The 22,581-nt window shown below is 33.2% G+C and overlaps 1 protein-coding gene across 46 annotated transcripts in view; it reads right to left on the bottom strand.

Moving 5' to 3' along the window:
- The window catches only part of gramd1ba (GRAM domain containing 1Ba), a 168,753-nt gene that overhangs the window by 43,259 nt on the left and 102,913 nt on the right, over positions 1 to 22,581 (bottom strand). For 5 of the 46 annotated variants that reach the window (XR_012386544.1, XM_068224029.2, XM_073915168.1 and 2 more), the window contains exon 1: positions 19,968 to 20,199. The exons of the other annotated variants lie outside the window; for them this stretch is intronic. Coding sequence is in view for 4 of the 5 variants with exons in the window: in XM_068224029.2 (XP_068080130.1) it covers positions 19,968 to 19,978 (11 nt within the window). In the remaining variant the exon portion in view is untranslated. Of the gene's footprint in view, positions 1 to 19,967; positions 20,200 to 22,581 lie in introns of those variants that run through there. 46 annotated transcript variants of the gene reach the window in all.

Below are 22,581 nucleotides of genomic sequence, written 5' to 3'. Positions count from 1 at the left end.
GTCTCATCAGTGCTGGGTAAGTTATTTGCATAATTCACATTTTATTGAAATAACTTTTCATATTACTTTATCTGAAAAGTAATCGGATTACTCGATAAGTACTCAATGCTATTTCAAATCCTTAGAAATCTCCATGCATAGACAATGGAAACTTATTTTTTTTTCATTTGAGTCAATATGAGGAAGTTAGCTTTATTAAAAAAGAAACTACTTGAGAAAGGTTCAACATTACTTGTATTAAACATGAAACGTTTCAAAGTAATGCACTAAAAAGATGATTTCTGCACAACTGTTGCAAACACTTTGGGCCCTATCATACACCCGGCGCAGTGTGGCGCAAGGCGTGGCGTTTCAGCATGTGTTTTAGGATATAACTCAGGTTTTTGACCACACTTGGTTATTATTGTTCATTTATTCGTTTGCTGGAAATTAGAACTGAATTTAGAAATAGTTTTGAAACGAATATTTGCGCTTAACAAACAAAATTATTTATTTATAGACTAATTAATGTCTGTGTGTAAAGGTTTCCCTATCCAAGAGCAATGTGAAAGTGATCCATTATCTCTCATTCCCACGCAGTAGATGCTCTGTTTAACAGTTTTCTGTTAAAAAAAATGTTAACTGTTTGCTTGTGAAATGCTCAGTTTTTCCACTTACACTTACTTTACGTCATGTAAATAGAAAATACACTAATGGTGCGAGGTATTAAAACATGAAACGTTTCAAAGTAATGCACTAAAAAGATGATTTCTGCACAACTGTTGCAAACACTTTACATGAGCTGACAAACTACATTTAGTATTGTTCAACTTAATTAATTTGTTTAAATTCAGCCCAAATAAATTGTTTGTAAACCCCCTTACCTTAAAAAAATTCAGTAAATCCAATGAATTATCTTTGAATCATTTTTGTCAATGCATATACTTCATATTGTCATCAATTTCTTACTAAAGCCAATGTTTGAATTCATCAACTTGATACACTGTAAAAATATTGCAGTGTTTCACACAATTCATTCATGTTATCCTAACACAAATCACAAATAAAGTTAACTTAACAAATTTAAGTGGTTTGAACATAAAACTATTAAGCTGTCTCAAAAAAAATCTCAAGAATTGTAGTGTTTTAACTCATTTAAAATAAGCAGCTTTAAAAAGCAGCAAAATATATTTATGACAAACAAAATAATACAATTAATCTGCTTCTCTGAATTGATTTGTTTGATTCCTCTCTATCGGAGTTGTTTAATTTAAGTAATGTATATTTGTAATTAGATTAGCTAAAAATGAAAAGTGATCGCTTATTAATGTTAATTTAACTACAGTAACTAGTTATTTTGTAACTAATTATAGCAAAGACTGGGTCTCAAACACACACTGTCAAAGTCAGTTCTCATTAAGTAAATTTGACAGATTTTCTAGGTAACACTTGTGTTGAATTTTATTTTTAATAGCCATTATGTAGATTAAAGACCTTTCTGTTTAGTAAAGCATACACTCAATGCATCACTTAGCGGGTTTCCACACAGGCTTCTGCATCTTGCTTATATACACTATGAACAGCAGCTACGCTAATTATTCTCTCTATCCTCTATTTCCACCTGGGGATACTCATCCCGAGGTCCTCAGATTATGCAGAGCCACTGATTGAATCCAAGACCAGCGACGAGATGATCCCAAGGTTTCCATATCCGGGACCAGGCCATATCCTGAGCTGCTGCTGCACTGCTGGTCATGGGGAGTGGAGAACATGAGTCTGATTCCAGCGACGCTCCAGGGACAGACGAGTCTTCGCTGAGGCCAGCTTCCAGCCTCCACCGCGGTGACTGAAGCTCTGCACAAGACTTTTGGCCAGTGGAGAAATTAAAATGGTCGTGCCCAACTGAGTCTGGTTCTCTCAAGGTTTTTTTTCTTCACTCTCCTATCAGGTGAAGTTTTTTTCCCTCTCCGCTGTCGCCACTGGCTCGCATGGTTCAGGATTGGTAGAGCTACGCATCGATGAATTTGCTCTTCAGTGTTTGAACTCTCAGTAATGATTTGAAATCACACTGAACTGAGCTAAACTGAACTGAACTGAACTTAAACACTAAAAACTGAACTACACTGTTCCAGTTACTATGACCATTTATGTGAAGCTGCTTTGACACAATCTACACTGTAAAAGCACTATACAAATAAAGCTGAATTGAATTGAATTGAATGTTGCTGTGAGTATTTACAAGATTTTTATGTCAAACAATTGATTTCCTGGATGATTTAGGCCTGTCATATCATCATAAGACGGCAATTTTGACATGAGTGATTAATTGAATCATTCAGTCAAATGACTTGTTCAAAACAGCTGATTCATTTTTCGAAGAAACAAAGTAAGTGACCGTCCAGTGAAATAGATCATGGAATCACTGACTAGTATGATTTGTTGAAAAACAGATTCATTCAGGAATGGAAAAGTGCCAACATGCATCAAACTATAATTATAAGGAACGATTCATAAAAATTGCAAATAGATGTGTTTTGTTTTGTCTGTTTTTCCTAAAACATGCACACACAGTCGTATGTTTAGGCTGATACATTTTCTCAAGTGTCTGGCAAACACAAACACATAAACACACACAGAGAGAGACTAGTTTCTACAGTATATCCCGATGGGGACTAACGTATTGATGTTTCTACTATAAAACGTGTATATTCTATTTTTGGAGACACCTCAGAAATAGGAGATAAATATACATCGCAGGCAGTATCTTTGTGTATGATATTAGCTAAGAAAATAATTTTACAAAATTGGAAGTCAGATTATGTGCCTGTTTTCGAAATTTGGGTTAGAAGCTTAAGTTTCGTGTTGCCCATGGAGGAAATGCGATATGGGATGACAAACAAACTAAACACATTTTTAAAAATCTGGAGCCCAATTATGTTCTATATCAGTAATGCTAACTTGTAACTCTTTATAAGTGAGATTGGTCTGGAGTAAGTCGAAATGTGGAGCCTATGCATTTCTCTGTAAATTATTTTTGTTTCATATTTAATTCTATTTATTTCCTTATGCTTTCTGGATGATGTTGTATTATGTTGTGCCTGACTATTTGTATATTTTGAAATGGCCTTTGTAACCCCCCCTTATTTTTATTTATTTTTTATGTTGTTTTTTGTTCTGTTTATGTTGTTGATTTTTTGTTAAGCTAAAAACAATAAAAAGATTAAAAAACCAAAAAACCAAAAAAAAAAAAAAAAACGTGTATATTCTATCCCACTACCAACCCTAGCCCTAAACTCAACCCTCACAGCTAACAATCTGCATTCTTACATTTTCAAAATACTTCATTCTGTGTGATTTATAAGCATGTTTACCAATGGGGACCACAATTTTGGTCCCCACAGTGACACAAGTCCCCATAACATGTGTGCATTTAGATTTACCCCCTACTGGGATATAAAAACAAGGACACATACAGACACACAGAATGAAAACTGCAGTGTCGCACCGAAACACCAAATGATTGTTTAGAGCAATTTCGGTTGGCAAAACTGAAACAAACAACGCAGCTCAACATTAACTTCTTGTTGACCTTCTTGTTGCATAAAATAAAATATCTAACTTTCAACTGCATTTGCTGATATTTGGAAAAATGACACTCTTGCCATTTCTTGAGAATTTAAAAACACAAACGTTATTATTATTATTAAAGAAAATACATTTTCTTTCTTTAACAATTGGAGTATTAACTAGTTCCAACTCCATGCAAATGTGCTTCCTCATCCCACAGTCTATGCTTTTGAATGGTGTTTTTTTTTTTTTGTAAAGAGACTGACACACTTGATGTCAGCTTGATCAATTGTAAAGACAACAATAGAGAATAAATATCACACACCCCTACGCAAATCCCCTCATGAGAGAGGGAAGCCTTTGTGTTTTCGACTGCGACAGACAGTAAGCACACATCAGGGATCACCAACAGCTTTTTCAAAAGCACGTGACGGCGTTACGCAATATCCTCTAGTCTTAGTTTTTCCTACACCCTTGTGTGCTGTTGGGGATGTTTTCATCTAATTTGACCACAACTTTCTCTGTGTTTCAGCAAATGGAATGATTGTTGGGAACATATCTTATTTTGACAGATATTTTGGGAAAATGCTTTGAAAATGTTTAAAAGTTCAACAATACACTCAAATCGACTACCCTTTCAATATGTTGGTGGTTGTTTTTGCTCCATTGACCTCCTTTATAATCACATTTTTTGATTGCAAAGCCATGACAGGATATAATCATGCATTGTTGATTGTTGCTGGTTTTCCCTGTTGGGAAATGGAACAATTTGTCATTTTTGCTGTTCATCAGATGCGCTGCAAAAAAAAAGCTTTCTGTCTTCTATAGACCTTTTTAATAGAATGCAATTAGCCATTATGTTTGTTTTAATGCGTAAGCAAGATGCTTCGAATTTCCAGTCGGCAGCCCTGTTGCTGAGCGTAAGGCACTGCAGCGGGTGGTGAAAACTGCCCAAAGCATCAAAGGGTAGGGCTGCTCGATTATGGGAAAAATCATAATCACGATTATTTTGGTCATAATTGTAATCACGATTATTCAAAACGATTATCAGTTGAAGTCAAAATTATTCGCCCTTCTGAGAATTTATTTTTATATACAAATATTTCCCAAATTATGTTTAACAGAGCAATTTTTTACAGTATTTCCTATAATATTTTTTTCTTCTAGAGAAAGGCTTATTTTTTTATTTCAGCTAGAAAAAAATCAGGTTTAAATATTTTGAAACCTATTTTAATAGCTCAATATTATTAGCCCCCTTAAGCAATATATATTTTTTATTGTCTGCAGAAGAAACTACTGTTACATAATGACTTGCCTATTTACTCTAATTAAGCCTTTAAAATGTCACTTTAAGCTGATTACTAGTATCTTGAAAAATATCTAATAAAATATAATATACTGTCATTATAGCAAAGATAAATGAAATCAGTTATTAAATCTGTTTAAACTGTGTTTTAAGCATCTTTACTGTAAGAAAAAAGTCCTTTAGTCAAGAGCAGCGAGTGGATTTTGTCCTTTTGTTGTTTGATTAATAATAAAAACAGCAGCAGGATTATCGCACGCTGTCACTTTAAGAATAGTGCGGCTCCGATATGGTTTCTCTTTCACATGTCTTTTGATTCTCAACTTGTTTGTTTATTACACAAATGAGGATTAATATGAATAATCACTAAACACCATGTATGTTTTTGACCATTAAAGATCTCGCATTAGGATAGCGTTAGATGTGCGTGTGCTCTGCTGTCTGAGGCTAAGCGCGGACCGCGCGCACACAGACACACACAAACACACACAAACACACACACAATACCTGTCCGAGGCTATGCGCAGCGCGCACACACACAACAGTACGTGCTCTTTCGCACTTTTAAAAATATGAATGATGCGCATACCATGCTGCAAAAGTTACATTACAGCACATCTTTCAGTCACTTTCACGTGTAACTTGAAAGGAGGCGGTATATGATGGAATAATCGTTTATCTCGATTAATGGTTTTTCATAATCGTTATGAGCCGTAATCGAAATCGAAACCGGATTTTCGATTATTTGCACAGCCCTATCACAGGGACCACACTGCCAGCCATAGAGGACATCCAGAAGAAACAGTGTCTGCGCCGAGCACGCAGTATTCTTAAGGACACCTCTCACCCTGCACACAGACTTTCACTCCTGCCTTCTGACAGGTGCTTCAGGCTCCCCCGCACAAAAAACAGCAGATTGAGGAGCAGCTTTTTCCCGAGAGCTGTTTCCCGCAAACAGTAACTGGCTGGTTTCCTTGTCAGTCAAATAAGCTCTTGGGTGACTTTCTGGCATGGGTTATGAAGGTTATAAGCTCACAGCAGTCACTGAATAAGTGTAAAAGCAACAGAAATCAATGCTAGTCTCCACCCAGGGCTTATAAATAGTGTGAAAAGTGAGAAGTAACTGCTATTGGCGAGTGTTAGTTACCAATTGGCTGGTAAGTGGGAACTCTCATTAATTTTTACAATGCCTGAAGCATGAAATGACTGAGCGCCATTATAGAGCCCCAATGACCACATTGTAAATAGATAAATATTTAATCTGATCTTTTGAGGTGAGCAGCTCATGATAACAGTGTTTTCAGCGTCTCACTTCATGGTAAACAATCCGCATGAACTCTATCTCTGCATGTACCTTGTGTTTGATTATAATGTGCATTTGAAAATACGCCAACCTGCAGCAAATGTTAATTATAAGGAATATTTGATAACAATTCAAATAGACGTTTGCTTTTGCCTGCTTTTAATAGATGAAACACATTTGTCATGTCAATTTTCATAGACGTATACTCTATAAACTGTATATTCCACCCCATTTTTCTACCCTCACAGAACACAATATGCATCTTTACATTCACAAAATACATCATTCTGTGTGATCTATGAGCCGCTTTCCTCATAAAAAAAGGTCAAATTAGATATTTCTTTTCATCTTTGAAATATCGCTAAGTTATGAAGTATGCTATCCATCTCAGATGCAGAAAAAACTAGTCCATGCTTTTATGACTTCAAGGATGGATTACTGTAATGCTCTGTTTGCTGTCTGCCCAGCATCCTCTGTTAGCAAACTTCAGCTAGTACAAAATGCAACTGCCAGAGTTCTTACCAGGTCTAGAAAATATGATCATATCACCACAATTTTATCCTCCTTATACTGACTGCCTGTTAAGTTTCGTATTGAATTTAAAATATTACTTCTCACCTATTGACCTTATTCTAAAATGCGGAAGTGCGCCTGTTTTCGCTATTGTCTTAGAACTTCCGATTCAGTCACCTATGGGAGAAATGACTAGGAATAATAAACGGCAGAAAATGGCCAAACTACTTGCTCAACAAATAAATGTTTGCATGACTACACAGACCAAGTAGCATAATATAATAAGAAAATATTAAATTGCAACATCAAGCAGCGTAACGAGCAGTTGTTAACGTCAAAAAATGAATGGAAGTGAATGTGACCGGAAGTCGCGAGACAAAAAGATTCAAATGGCAGCGCCCACTCGACAGCCGAAAATAAGGTGAATAAAGCTTAAAAAACCTAGCTCCTGTTTATCTAACCAACCTTATGTCTTGCTACAATCCAATCCGCTCTTGAGGATCTCAAAACTCAGGGCTTCTGGTAATACCCAAAATAGGAAAGTCTACTAAAGGAGGTCGAGCCTTCTCATTTATGGCTTCTAAACTCTGGAATAGCCTTCCTGATAATGTCCGAACATCCCATAATGTAAATAAGTTGTCATTTAATAAGAATATGTCAACAATTAAATTTTGCCAAAAATATCAGACAGACCCTTATAAGTCTAAGATGACGATATGTCAATTTGCATATTTTGTATCCTGTATTAACTTATTTATTTTCTGTCATGTTTTTTTTTTTGTCCTGTCATTGTCATTTTGTTACAAAGAAGAATCTTCTGTCATGAAAAACAAACTCCACATAAACATACCTAGCAATAAAGCTCTTTCAGATCATAATTATGTATTTATTTATTTACCTGTTGTATAGCTCTTTCATTCCAATTCTTAAGATGTAAAGGTAAGGAGACTAAAAAGAGATCTGTGACTCAACTAATTGTGAACTCCTGAAATAAAATGAGTATACACTGTCAGCATCGAAAGATAATTAATCATTTCACAAATAAAGGCTCAAAGCTGAATTAGTTTTTAAAATTCTTGTGGTATTATTTAATAAATTATTGAGTGCGGACAATCTTTGCTACATACAGTTGAAGTCAGAATTATTAGCCCTTGCTGAATTATTAGCCCCCCTGTTTAATTTTTTCCCCAATTTCTGTTTAACAGAGAGAAGATTACTTCAACATATTTCTAATCATAATAGTTTTAATAACTCATCTCTAATAACTGATATATTTTATTTTTGTCATGACGACAGTAAATAATATTTGACTAGATATTTTTCAAGACATTTCTAGACAGCTTAAAGTGACATTTAAAGGCTTAAATAGGTTAATTAGGTTAACTAGGCAGGTTAGGATAATTAGGCAAGTTATTGTATAATGATGGTTTGTTCTCTAGACTATTGAAAAATACATATAGCTTAAAGGGGCTAATAATTTTGTCCCTAAAATGATTTTAAAAAATTAAAAACTGCTTTTATTCTAGCCGAAATAAAACATATTTCCTTGCTCTGTTAAACATCATTTAGGAAATATAAAAAATAAAATCAAAGGGGGGGGGCTAATAATTCTGACTTCAACTGTGCACACACATAAGCACACACATACACACACACACACACAAACCACTCATAAGCCTTTTACCTCTGCCCTGTCAGCTTCCTGGAATGTTCTCATTTTGACATCTCAATCTCACAGATCTGACCAAAAACACAGCAGTGGGCGTCAAATCAAAAAATATGCAGCTTTACAGGGAACTTCCACATCACTGATAAAAATCACAGTATCTTTAGTGGAAATGACAAAAAATCATGAGGTGCTGGCACATTTACAAAAATACAGAAATGGCACATTTGGTGATCTTTCCAATGAGCAAAACATATTCTCTTTATTTCCTTATTGCGACTTGTGAGTTTATCAGGATGAATGTACAATGAGCTTTCAAAAATACGAAGCCAGTTTTAAAGATATTGTGGCATGGGTTACAGTCCAAATAGTCTACAAATACAGATCATAAATAATACTAAGAAATTAATTAAGTAATCCATAAACAAATATAATAATCTAAAAACAATCATTTTTTTTAGCAGAAACTTTTAATACAATTAAACTCCACTTATAGGATTAGTGTTCTGCTAAAAAGAGTAATGCCATCCAATAATTGAGACGCTCTTCTGAGAAAAACCCTCAGCACAATCTGACCTCAAGCACAGAGAATCTCTCAATCAGACCTTGTTTGCTCACAAAGGTCAAGATGATGGAGATAATAGAGAAGATGAAAAGCCCTTCTCTCTCCATCCAGCCCTTCATCTGTCCCTCAGAGAGGACACCAAGCTCTAGCTTAATTATTCATGTTCTGTACCTGAGCTAAGAGCTGCCCGTCTGGAAAAACAAACAGACTGAGAGAGAGAGACACTTCCTCACCCGCTGACCAAATTATCAGCACATCAGAGAAACATTCAAACCAAATTTGAGCTCATTTATTGTGAATAATTTCATTTAAAAATTGAAAATAAGGCTGCAAAGGGAGAATATCTGGAAGTTTCACCTAAGTTACACAGAAATGTTGTGTTCCTGGCTGTCAGTGGTGTAAAGTAACTAATTACAAATACTCAAATTACAGTAATTAAGTACTTTTTCTCAGAAATGGTAATTTACCAGGTAGTTTTTTTTTAAAACGTTTATTTGTGCTTTTTGCTGCAACAAAATACAGGAAAAAAAAACAATTCAATACACTACAATATAATATAATACATATAAAATACAATACATAAAATAATAATAATAATAATAATAATAATAATAATAATAATAAATAAAATAAATAAATAAAATCGCTTATCTATGACAGAACAACCGAACGACAGAACACAGAGGGACAAATGCACATGAAAGCAAAATATAATTTAGCTGGTCAGGTTAATGCATAAATAAAAGCAATTATAAAGTAACGTTGTTGTATCCTAAAAAATTGCATTATCCTGACAACAGTGTTATTGTCAATTAATAGTTTGGGCATGCACATTATTAAGAATAGTATAGATTATGAATTGTGAATATCAAATAAACTCAATCTTTAATTACTGTGTTATCAAAAAGGGTTATTAGTTAGCTTGTGTTTCTTCCACTGCATTAAGGTGTTCTAATATCTGTCCCCATGTTTTATCAAACATCCGCAATTTGTCATTATTGATTTATCTCAACCTCTCCAAAGCAAGCATGTTTACGATATTTCTACCCCATATACCAAATTTAGGTACAGATTCCGTTTTCCACATTCTCAAGATCACCCTTTTGGCAATTACCATACCAAAAAACATGGCTTGTCTTTTATATTTATTAAACATCTCTAAATTACTAAGTATCCCAAGAACAGCTATAAGTGGACATGGTTCAAGTTTTCTTTTGAGGGCTTTAAAAAAACATTCAAATATATTTTCCCAATATTCTTGTAATTTAGGACACAAACATATCAAGTGGGTTAGGGATCCTTCTGCTGTTTTATACCTATTACAGTGGAGATACCTGAGGAAAATCTTATGTAGTTTCTCCTTTGAAAAGTATAACCTATGCAGGGTTTTAAATTGAATTAAATGATGTCTTATGTTAATTGAGCATGCATGTATATTCTCAAGGCCTTCTTCCCAACTTTCTGAATCTATCTCTAACCCTAATTCATTCTCCCAGGCTTGCTTAATTCTGGTTTCATCCACAACTTCCTGTCTTAACAAGATGCTATAGAAGCACATTGTGTTGCTTTATAACATTAAAATTTGGTATGCATTTTTTCACAAAATCTCTAATCTGTAGGTATCTGAAGAAGTCAGAGATATTGATATTGAATGCTATTTTTAATTGCTCAAATGAGGCAAATGTCCCATCTATATATAAATCCTTTATTTTTTGAATACCCTTTTCTTTACTAGGTAGTTTTATCAATGTGTCCTTTTACTTTCCATTGAGTACATTTTTAGTGCTGTATCTGTATTTTTACTCCACTACTTTCCTTCAACCTGCAGTCACTGCTTTATTTTTCTTGTCTATGGGATTAGAAAAATCAGTCCTGTGCTTCCTGTCCAATCGAATCGCTCATAGAAGGTAAATTGCATCATAATGAACTACCTCAAGACATGTGTGCTTTGTAATTGCAGCAAACTGTTTGAAAGCATTAAAAGTGTCCAAGATGATGTCCAAAATCTTTACACGCAATGACCCAGAAACTGTTTAGATGCATGTCACTGATGAGAAGATGACGGATGTTTACTGTATGATGACCGAAATGGCCTTAAACACCCAACAGGCACAAGATGTCAACATGACGTCAGATTGATGTTGTACACTAACCTCATGGGGACGTTGCATTTTGTTTGGAAATGAAAATCTGGTTGATGTCAGAACTCAACGTCAATGTTTAACCTAAAACCAACCAAATATCAACTTCTAATGATGGGACAGCTTGAATTTGTGTGGATTATACCACTATGACGTCTATCAGATTTTAGATTTTGGTTACCATACCTGATGAAGAAATGTCAGTATTTGACATCAATATGATGTTGGTTTAAGATGTTGGATCGACGTTGGATTTTGGTCACTTTCTAACAAAATAAAAATAACCCAAATATCAACTTCTAATGATGGGACAGCTTGAAGTTGTGTGGATGTTACCACTATGACGTCTATCAGACGTTGGATTTTGGTTGCCATACCTGATGAATAAACGTCAGTATTGGTTGTCAATATGATGTTGGTTTAAGATGTTGGATCGACGTTGGATTTTGGTCGCTTTCTAACAACATAAAAATAACCCAAATATCAACATTATTTGACGTCATTATTGGACATTAAAATAACGTTGTCCTTAGACGCTGGCTAGAGATTGAATTTTGGTCACCTGACATCACAACCTAAATCTAACCTAATATTAACGTCTTATGACATTGTGTGCCTGCTGGGTAATAACTAAATGCACTACAGAATGTTACGTTTACACACACATGCGTACTACTCACTTCTCTTGAGTAATTTTGATAGGTCTACTTTTTACTCATACTTTGAGTAATATTTACAACAGATACTTTTACTCTACTTGCACTACATTTTTAGGCAAGTAATTGTACTTTTACTTGAGCATGATTTTTCAATACTCTTTCCACCACTGCTGGCTGTATATCTTATCAGCGAAGAGAAAGCGACACACATTTATCATTTCACCATCTTCCTAGTGACCCGAAGATTCGTTCTGAACGGATGAAAATTTGAAACATTAAAAGATTCAATCTCTAACCTAAAAGGCTGAGAGAAACATATACTCAGAGAGAGAATAGCTAAGTATTCACTACAAACAACATTACATGTTCTAATTCAGTGGTTCTCAAACTGTGGTACGTGTAGCTTCCTTCTAGTGGTACGCGGAGGAATCAAATATGTAATATGTACATGCTACAAATATTTCAAAATTTATCAAAAATGATTTATATATGAATATGACATATAATACTATTCATTATATGACATATAGCCTATATTTCTGAGGTCCAGGCAACATTTTCAAGTGTTGATGAATTGGCTACTATATGTTAATACGGTATCACTTTACAATAAGGTTCATTAGTTAATACATTTACTAACATGAACTAATCATGAACAACACATGTACAACATTGATTAATCATAATTGAACATTTACTAATGCATTATTAACATCCTTGTCCATGCTTGTTAACATTAGTTAATGCACCATGAGTTAACAAACTAACAATGAACAACTGTATTTTCATTAATTAACGTTTATTAACATGAATATATACTGTAGTAAATGTATTGTTCATTGTTTGTTCATGTTAGTAAATGCATTACTTAACATTAACTAATGAACCTTATTGTAAAGTGTGACCGTTAATATTTTACATTTAAAGTACAGCACTTTTCTTTTTACCATTTACACCTTTTAATTTAAATGTTGACTCTATTAGTTTTTTTTTTTTTTTTACATATAAGCACAGTACAGTGTTAACATTCAGACTATTTATGTTTAAAGTGGCTGACAATAATAAATATTCTTAATAACAGGAATTAATCTGCCACGTTTATGAACTGTGCAGAACTGTAGGTGCTTTACTGGGCTTACTACGCTGTATTTCAATACTGCTCATTACGGTGGTACTTGGAGAGACATTTTTTTTTTCTGAGGTGGCACTTGAAAAAAGTTTGAGGACCATTGTTCTAATTAAAACTAAATTTGTAAAATGTGTTTCAAATGTGCTTTAAAAATGCTCTCGTTCTCACAATTGAAGCATGTTTTGCTTGCTTGACATTAACTGCATTGTGAATCGCTTTGGAATACAAGTCGGCATGTTTCAGATGTTTTTAATTTAAATACAAGCTGTGTTCCAAATGGCACACTATACACTATGCACTCATGCACTATGTACTTAAACACTCAACAGTATAGTATTTGTATGTTGTGTCGTCCCAAATGGAGCACTAATGTTATTTGACTAAGCGGAAATTCAAACCGTTTCCCTGATGACGTTTGACGGTCGCCAAATCAGTGAAATAAATGACCAAACTATCAAATAATACCTGCCATGAGTATAACCGCATTCACCATCGGGAGGCGCTATAATCACTCTCGTAGGAGAATTTTGCTTTCACCATCCAAAATAAATAAAGTTATCCAACATGTGCGTCCGATAGCTCCGCCTCTTCCGCTATGTGAGCAAACCTGCGGTCATTGAGTGCGTGAAGTGTCCATCACTACACACTTTATTTTAACGGCTGAATGACATCATCATCGGGGAAATTAAAGTGCACATATTATTTTCATAGTATTCAGTGGGAACGCACTACTCACACTATTTATACTACAAAATGGCATAGAATAGTGCACAAGTATGCGATTTGGAACGCAGCTACAGTCATCCTTTCATCATCATCATCATCATCATCATCATCATCATCAAAATACCAATCTCAAGGGAATAGTTTACTTGAATTAAAAAGGATCTCTCTTTCAAGTGCTCCCAAACATTTATGAGTTTTTTTCTTCTGTTGAACCCAAAAGAATATATTTTGAAGAATGTCAAAAACCTGTAACCATTGACTTCCATAGTACAGAAAGCAAATAGTATGGAAGTCAATGGTTACAGGTTTCCATGTTTTATTCTTCTTTTATGTTTAATATAAAGAACTTATAAAGTTTAAAACAATTAACGGTTTAATACATTAAATGATGAGATAATTAAAGTTTTTGGGTGAACTATCCCTTTAAATTGTCAATTTTGCTTCGCCCCTCTCGTCCTTGTCCTCTCTTTGTGTATAGAACGCAATAATGTAAAAGACAATATTTAAACAGCTGATCTCTCAGAATCTCGACAGCTTGACAGATGCACATCTATATGCGCCGGTAATTTGATGCCACTAATTCAGCGAAGGCTTCATCTGCAGTGATTTATTCGCCGTCAGAAAGCTTCTGGAATATGTGGACGTTTGTCCTGAGTGCTGGAGTGTTGCTGCATGGGCAAAATCATAAGTGCGTTAGACTGATATGATGAACCCAGAGAGATTGCGTGGTGTTTTATGAGCGGCTGTATTTTATCTGCACTCTCTTTCCATCTCTCTCTTTCTCTCAATTCAACTTAATTTAATTAACCCTTCTGAATTATTAGCTCCTCTGTATATTTTCCCCGATTTCTGTTTAAGGAAAATAATATTTCTTATCATATAACATCATCTTATCAATATAACATTTCTAATCATAATAGTTTTAATAACTCATCTCTAATAACTGGTTTATTTTATCTTTGCCATTATGACAGCACATAATATGTGACTAGGTATTTTTCAAGACACTTCTATACAGCTTAAAGTGACATTTAAAGGTTTAACTGGGTTAATTAGTCAAGTTATTGTGTAACAGTGGTTTGTTCTGTAGACAATAAAAAATATATACATATTGCTTAATAATATTGACTTTAAATGGCTTTTAAAAAATGAAAATCTGCTTCTATTTTAGCTAAAATAAAATAAATAAGACTTTTTTCTAGAATAAAAAATATAAAAGTTTATTTATAAACTAATTTCGAGAGGATTCTGTGCTTATGAATGCTTGCGGCTGGTCCCGCATTATCCAATTTATGATTCACCAATCAGACGATTCCTAAGCCACTGTAATTACCCTAAGTTCCATATAACAAACATCTCCGTTTTGAAGAATCCCCCCTTTCACCCCTACTCCTCCTCCTTTCCTAGATGGGTGGCACGTTGGCCCAGTGGTTAGCACTGTTGCCGCACAGCAAGAACATCACTGGTTCTAGTCCGTACTAAACCAGCCAACATTTTTTGTGAAGAGTTTACACATTCTTCCTGTGCTCACGTGGGTTTCCTCCGGGTTCCCCGGTTTCCCCCCACCGTCCAAAAACATGCAACTTAAGTTAATTGACTAATCCAAATCATCACCATAGACATGCTCCTAGTAAGTAGTTATCTCTTAAGAGCGATCACTATCTGTTCATTAGCTACTACAGCAGGGGAGTTTTCGAGATCTACCTGAGCTCAAACTCCCCTCTCGCCTTGCAAACGGGAGGGAGCCCCGGGCTTGAGGATCTTGAGGATCTCAGGACAACATGCCAAACAAGCTTTATAATCAATCATCAGCAAAGTTTAAACTCTTGAAATACACTGTAAAACCCAAAAAGTTAAGCCAACTCAAACCATTTGAGGAAACCAATTGCATCATATCATTGAAGTTCAAAAACTAATCCTAATGAGTACTTTAAACTTAATCTATTTTAGTAAACAAAGTATTTGAACACAGTAAAGCCCAATAAATGAAGAGAACTCAAACCAACAGAGTGCTGTAAAACCCAATAAATTAAGTCAACTCAAATCGTTTGAGGAAACCCATTGCAACAAACCATTTGAGTTAATAAACTAATCTATATGAGTACTGTGAACTTACTCCATTTAAGTTGAAGTAATGGGGTATTTAATTAATTCATTAACTCACTTTTTAAATGAGTAGAATTTGCTTTCAGTATAATTTGAGTTAACTACACTCCTTTCATTTGATAAAGTTTGTTGGGTTTTACAGTGTAAAAATGATCATTTCTTGTATGTTCATAATTAGTCTTTATGCTAAGTTATTTTCTATTGTATTAAATTTAACAGATTTTATGTGCAGTGAAAGAAAATAGCACATTTTACTGTCATTTTCTATAGATGCAGTGGTAAAATGTGACTTTTTTCATTAATAAACAATGACATTTTAACCTAGAGCAACTTATAGTCAGGTCTGGCTTATTTTCCAAAAGATAATAAATGATTAAAATATTAAAAAGCCTAATGCAAAGAAAACAAATCTAATTTGCTACTATTTAATTATTAGTGTTTAACAATATATTGAGGACTCAAACTTGTGTAATATTATATGAGACTTGCTTAAGGCATTGTAATTGGAATTGAGTTTGAGTAAACCATAAATAAAATTAAGAAAGTTATTTTTTTGTATTGTATGTATTTAGTTTTTATAGATACTATACTCCCAAAATCATTCAGAAACACGCAGATTTGTTTTACAAAAGTTTGTGCAAAAATAGCCAAAACATGTCCACAGATTCTGTCTGGTAATAGCAATGAGACTTCATTATGAATTGTATAAGCTATAGAACTTTATAATTATTTTGGTAATTTAATTTGGTTGAAATATTTGTGTACTCTGAACACGTACAGCGGGGAAAATAAGTATTGAACATTATCGTCACCATTTTCACAGAAAACATATTTCTAATGACGCTGTTGACTTGAAATTATCACCAGATGTTGATAGCAAGCGAAGAAAATTATATATGCAAAGAAAACAAATGAAGTTATGTGTAATAAAACGAAAGGACGCAAGGAAAAATAATTGAACACATGAAGAAAGGCAGTGAAAGCCCAGACAGCAGCTGAAATCTCTTAGTAGTTATTCAGCAAGTCTCTGCCCATCCTCAGAGTAAATGAATATCAGCTGCTTCAGTTCAACATCTACATTAGCAGAAAGATGAAGAAGAAACCAGGGTGAACATTTCACCTAATAATAATCTAAAACACAACCAAGGAAACTCTTAAATGCTTTCAGAGTAAGAAAATCAAGCTATAGAATGGCCCAGCCAATCATCTGACTTGAATCCAATAGAAAATACAAAATAAAGATCAGATTTGATAGACGAAACCCACCGAACCATCATGATTTGTACACGCCCGATCAATGCATGTGACTTCATTCTCCATATTTGAGACCTCTTTAAGCTGTCATCACCAAAAAAGCCTTTATTAAATACAATTCAGTAGTTCAAGACTTTCTCCTTGTGTTATTACACGATACTAATTTTTCAGATTTTTTTTGTTTTGTTTAGTTTTATTTTTATGTTTGTATTTTGTGGCTTTTTAAATCAAAATCTGGTTAATTCCATGTTAGCAGCTCCTTTAGAAATATCATCCCCACACTGTAAAAATAAATAAATAAATAAAATAAAAAAGTTGAAATTAGCAAACTGTTAAAATTTAAGACAACAAACTTCATGACATTTTTTGAGTTGACTCAACTTTCAATCCAATTACTAAAAATGTCATACTATTATTATTAATAGTAATACATTAAAATATCTAAAAATAATAATAATAAAAAATTATATAAAACAGAAAATAAAACAATAAAACATAAAAAAATATATCCAAACAAAAAAAGAACAATTATATTAAAAATACATTTAAATAAAAAAAATATATATAAAATTAATAATGTTTAGTACATATTTTCCCCCGCTGTATTATATGAAAGACTTACTTTTTTGTTTACTGAACAAGTGGTTGTATTTGGATTTGAGTTGTAAACCCTAAATAAAAGTTAAGAAGTTATTTTATTTTTTTTTATTACATGTTGTAACGTGAAGTAAATGCTGACAACAGGGAGTGCGGATCCAAACGCAGGGTTTATTAGCAGGATGATCAGGCAAGCAACAGTCAACACACAAGCAAATAGATGTATACGGGCAATCCAGAGTTGTGGTCAATCCACAGGCAGATGGTCAAAAGGCAGGAAGCAGACAACGTAAAACAAACAAAACAAAACAATGTTCAAAAACACACAAGGCAAGAAAAACGCATCGTATTGTTCAATAATAGTTCAACAAGACTTTTCAACTTCTGTGTGTTTGTGTGCTCACTTTATAGTCCATGTAATCAGTTCATGAGCGGCTTCAGCTGTGTCTGTCTGCAATCATGGGGATCTAGGGCAGGTGTGTACGTGATGCATGACTGGATCTTGTAGTCCATTTAATGGCAGATTTGGCGGATTAATGGCGGAATGTGTTTACCAGCAATCTGCACAGGCTGGAACGCTAGTGATTATGACACGTTTTTAGATATTATACTCCTAAAATTCATTTTTTATAAAAGTCTGAGCAGTAAAAGCAAAACATGTCCATAGATTCTGTCTGCCAAATGAGAATGTTACTTTATTGTAAACCATGCAATCTATAGTATTTTATAATTATTTTTGCAATTTAATTTGGTTGACATTTTGAACATGTAAACCACAAAGCAACACTTAAAAAGTATTTTTTGTTATTTTACCTAAATTTTCACAGCTTAGGCCAATATTGCGGCAATACTGTAAACTAAATGGATAAATACCAGATTAAAAAATAACATTTGATAGCATCATCAGCCGACTCATAACTATGTTGTATAATGCACATAAACAGTAACAGTATTGTACCATATCTAAGCAGCGAGCCAGTTTTTTCATTCAAACTTATCTTTAGCAAAACCACTGTCCATCACAGAATAGCATCTGATGCCAATATGAGCTTTGCGCACACATGCTAGAAACAGGCCTAATGACAGGCCACATCTACATGAGGCGTGTGAATGCTTTTTTATACTTCTGCTTAAAAGGTTAAACCAAAAAAAACCACACACACACACACACACACAACTATACATGGTTGAATTTTTTTTTTTTAAACCACAAGATAGAGCTCTCTCATGCATGTCATAGAGAGATAAACATCTTTCTCACACTCACTGAAGGATGAAAACGCTCTTATGTGATGGAAAAAAGCTTGACAAAATGCAATGCAATGCCAACAGAAGTCACCTAATGTTAATGGGATAGAAAAACACAGCTTGGGGTTTTGTTAAAATGTTAATAAATATTACAAGTATTAGAGAGAGCTAAAATGTTGGAATAAAATAAAATATTACAAATAAAAATAAAATAAAATAAAACAAAACAATAAAATAATATGAAAATTATATCATAATAATAATAATACATACAAATATAATAATTAAATAAATAAATAAATAAAACAAATAATTTATAAAAATTAAATTAAGTAAAACATAAATAAAATAAAAACTAAAATATAAAATTTTTAATAAAATTTTTAAAATAAAAAACAATTAAAAATACATAAAATGAAATAAAATAAAATATTCAAATTAAATATATAAAATAAAGTAACACAATAAAATAATATAAAAATGTAAAAATTTTAAACTAATAAAAATTTAATTTAATAAAAGTAAAATAAAATATTACGATTTATATAAAATACATCAAATAAAATACACTTAAAAACGTATATAATAAATAAGAAAATATAAAATAAAACTAAAAATGTATAAAAAATTATAAGATTTAAAAATGTACAAAAATGTAAAAGTATAAAACATTAAAAATATATAAAAAAGTAAAAATAAAATAAAGATTTAATTAAAAATAAATAAAATAAAAATTTATAAATATTCAAATTAAATATATAAACTAAAATTAAAAAATTTAAAATATAAAAATATACAATAACAATAATAATAACAATAATACATAAAAATATTTTAAAACAATGAAAGAAAATGTTAATTAAATAAAAATATGTAAAATAAATTATAAAATATAAAAATTTAAATAAAATTCATAAAATAAAACAATAAAACATTTTAAAATATTAATAAAAATAAAATACATTTTAAAAATCAGTCCAATAAATAGGAGCATATATATATATATATATATATATATATATATATATATATATGAAGGCAAGTTATATATATATATATATATATAGAAAATAAAATAAAATTACATAAAAGTAACTAAAAATCTAATTTAAAATTAATTAATTGAAATAAAATATCTAAAATGAAACACTACATAAAACAATAAAAATAATCCAATGATAATATGAAATAAAGCTAAATCACACACAAACCTGGTGGCCATGAGGGGCTACACGAAAGCAAGCGTTGGGCAGTGCTTCATTCATTCGCTTAGCGGTGTGCAGATGGAGTGATGAGAGGAAAGAGGAAGAACAGCAAAACCAGAGCTCCAGTAATCATTTCTGAATCCAGCATCCCTGTACTTCCTGCAAAGCTGTCGATCTACATGTCGTTTTCTCTGCTGTTTACAGATTCTGTCTCCATCTCTCAGAGCCAGTGTGTGCTGTGTGAAAAACGGCTGCGGTGCGTTGCGGCGGCTGGCCTTCATTTAATATTCATGGCTTTCTTGAATGAAGCGGCTCACGTCAGCAGCCTGAACGTCAACAAGCCAGTGTGTGAGTGTGTACCCCTCCCCCTGTCCAATCACACCACTGCTCTCTCTCTCTCACTCGCTCGCTCCCTCTCTGCCCACCGCTGATGCACAAACCATCAAACCCCTCACTGCTGCTTTTTACATATTACAGCTGAACACCCAATGATGACTCTAATCAAGTGCTTTGTTAGAGAGGAATCTGCCTTTAGTTTTGCTAACCAATCAGACTTTTTTTCTGGTGGATAACTGTATAGGCTTTAGAATTTAAAATATTTTCATTAAAATATATGTGTGTATGATATTAATACTATATAAATTGAAATATCTTTGCAACAAAATTGTTTTTTATAGTTTTGCTTTTTTGTGTGTGCACCACATATACATAATAAAATGGATTTATACTGAATGTACATATATATATATATAAATATATTAGTGCTGTCAAAATTAGTGCGTTAAGGCATGCGATTAATTTGAAATATTTAACGCATAAAAAAATAAACGCAATTTATGTGGCCGACTTGTGTTTAACATGCAAAGAAATATGGATAAGACCAAGGAAGCACTTTTTGAAGGCAAGTTTCAGTATAAAACAAATAATGTCGCATTACCAGGCTCTCCAGCGTTTCCTAAAGAGTTTCATCTAATTTCGTATGTTTCATTTTTAATCTTTCGACTTTTGTTTTAATAGAATTTGGCACCTCATGGCGAACGGAAAGAAAAACCTCTGCATTTTGTGACTCGGTGGTCCTTCAAGGTAATCAAAAATCGCTGTTTACATGGTAGACTCTTAATAAGAGTATTATCTTAGTCATATTAAAATCAGAGTATTGGTGTCCATGTAAATGTATCAGTGAATGTGCCAGATGAAATCGCAAGCTGTCAAAGACAGCACATTCCTCTGCCTTTCAGTATGCGCCCTCCAATGTTTCAGTTAATTTAACGTGTTTCTCCAACTGCTTCGTGTTGATGTGTCAGAATCCTTGTGAAATACAGCCATACTTTAGAACACTTAGATTAAGCAAATTTGAACAACGTGGTCATGCGTGTTGAATCTGAAGGGGGTCGCTCCGGCTGCCCTGTCCTGCACGCATTTGATGTACCGCCTTTGATGTACAGTTTGATGCTTCTTACGTGCTTGTTGCAGCCCCAGTGGCAAAAGAATTAGGCACCGAAATTCATATGCTGATTCAGTGATCCTGCTTGTGAGAGACTGTTCTCACTCTCAGATCACATCAATCAAAAGAAAAGGTCCACATTGTCCCTTGATAATGTCAACAGACTGGACTATCTTAGCAACTGGCTGAATGTAAAGGAGGACTAAGCAAAATTGTTTCTACTTTATAATTAATGTTCTCAACTCACAGCAATACAACTTTATTAAGAGTACAACTGTTTGTCTTCAATACTTTATTATTATTATAAAGTTATTATTATGCAAAGGTATTATTATGCAATGCCTGTGTTTTGGCATTTTTTTGCAGTCCACTTAGAATCCAATATGGAAATCAATGTTTTCTTTATTGTCATTGATTGTTTTGAAATTCAAATGGCATTAACATGCCTGTGTTTTAACTTCTGTAATAAACAACTTGATGGTTTATTGTGGGTATGTTGTTTACATGAAGAAATATGTGTTACAAGTTAAACAAAAATTCTAATAAACAATTATATTTTGAATTAAAATAGTTTTTGACTTGCGTTTACATTAATTTCACATTTGAATAGCCAAAATTGCAAGTTTCAGTCTTTTAAATTTGATTACTTTTTTAAATCGATTGACAGCACTAATATATATATATATATATATATATATATATATATATAGTATGAGCAATATCACACAAGTAGCAGTGCCGGGCCCACATTGGCTAATCGGGAGGACCAGGAGTATTTCCATTGGGTAGATCCGTCTTTTGGCCACTAGGACCAGTGTCCCTAGCTGCTTGCCCTCTGAGCAGCCACACTTTTTTCATTCATTTATTTATTTGACTATAGCCTCAATCTTTTTATTCATTATTTTACCGCAGCTCCACTCTTTTTATTGATTTTATCGCAGCCCCATGAGCAGAATGCAGCCCGCAGGTTAATGATGTCCAATAAAGAAATCTATGAAGTTTTTTCATAGATTTTCATAGATACAAGTATTTCTTGTCAGATGCTGATTTTTAATCTTCACTCAGAAATACATAAACAAATTAAAATGAAGTAAACAAAATATAACCTCAAATTTCAACCATTACAGATGCGGTAAAGAAAACTGTGCGACTCCACTGTCTTCCACCCTTTAATGT

Source organism: Danio rerio, chromosome 10 (assembly GCF_049306965.1).
Source record: "Danio rerio strain Tuebingen ecotype United States chromosome 10, GRCz12tu, whole genome shotgun sequence".
Taxonomy (NCBI): Eukaryota; Metazoa; Chordata; class Actinopteri; order Cypriniformes; family Danionidae; genus Danio; species Danio rerio.
Note: the sequence above shows the minus strand (reverse complement) of the source record. Positions and strands in the feature narration are given on the sequence as shown.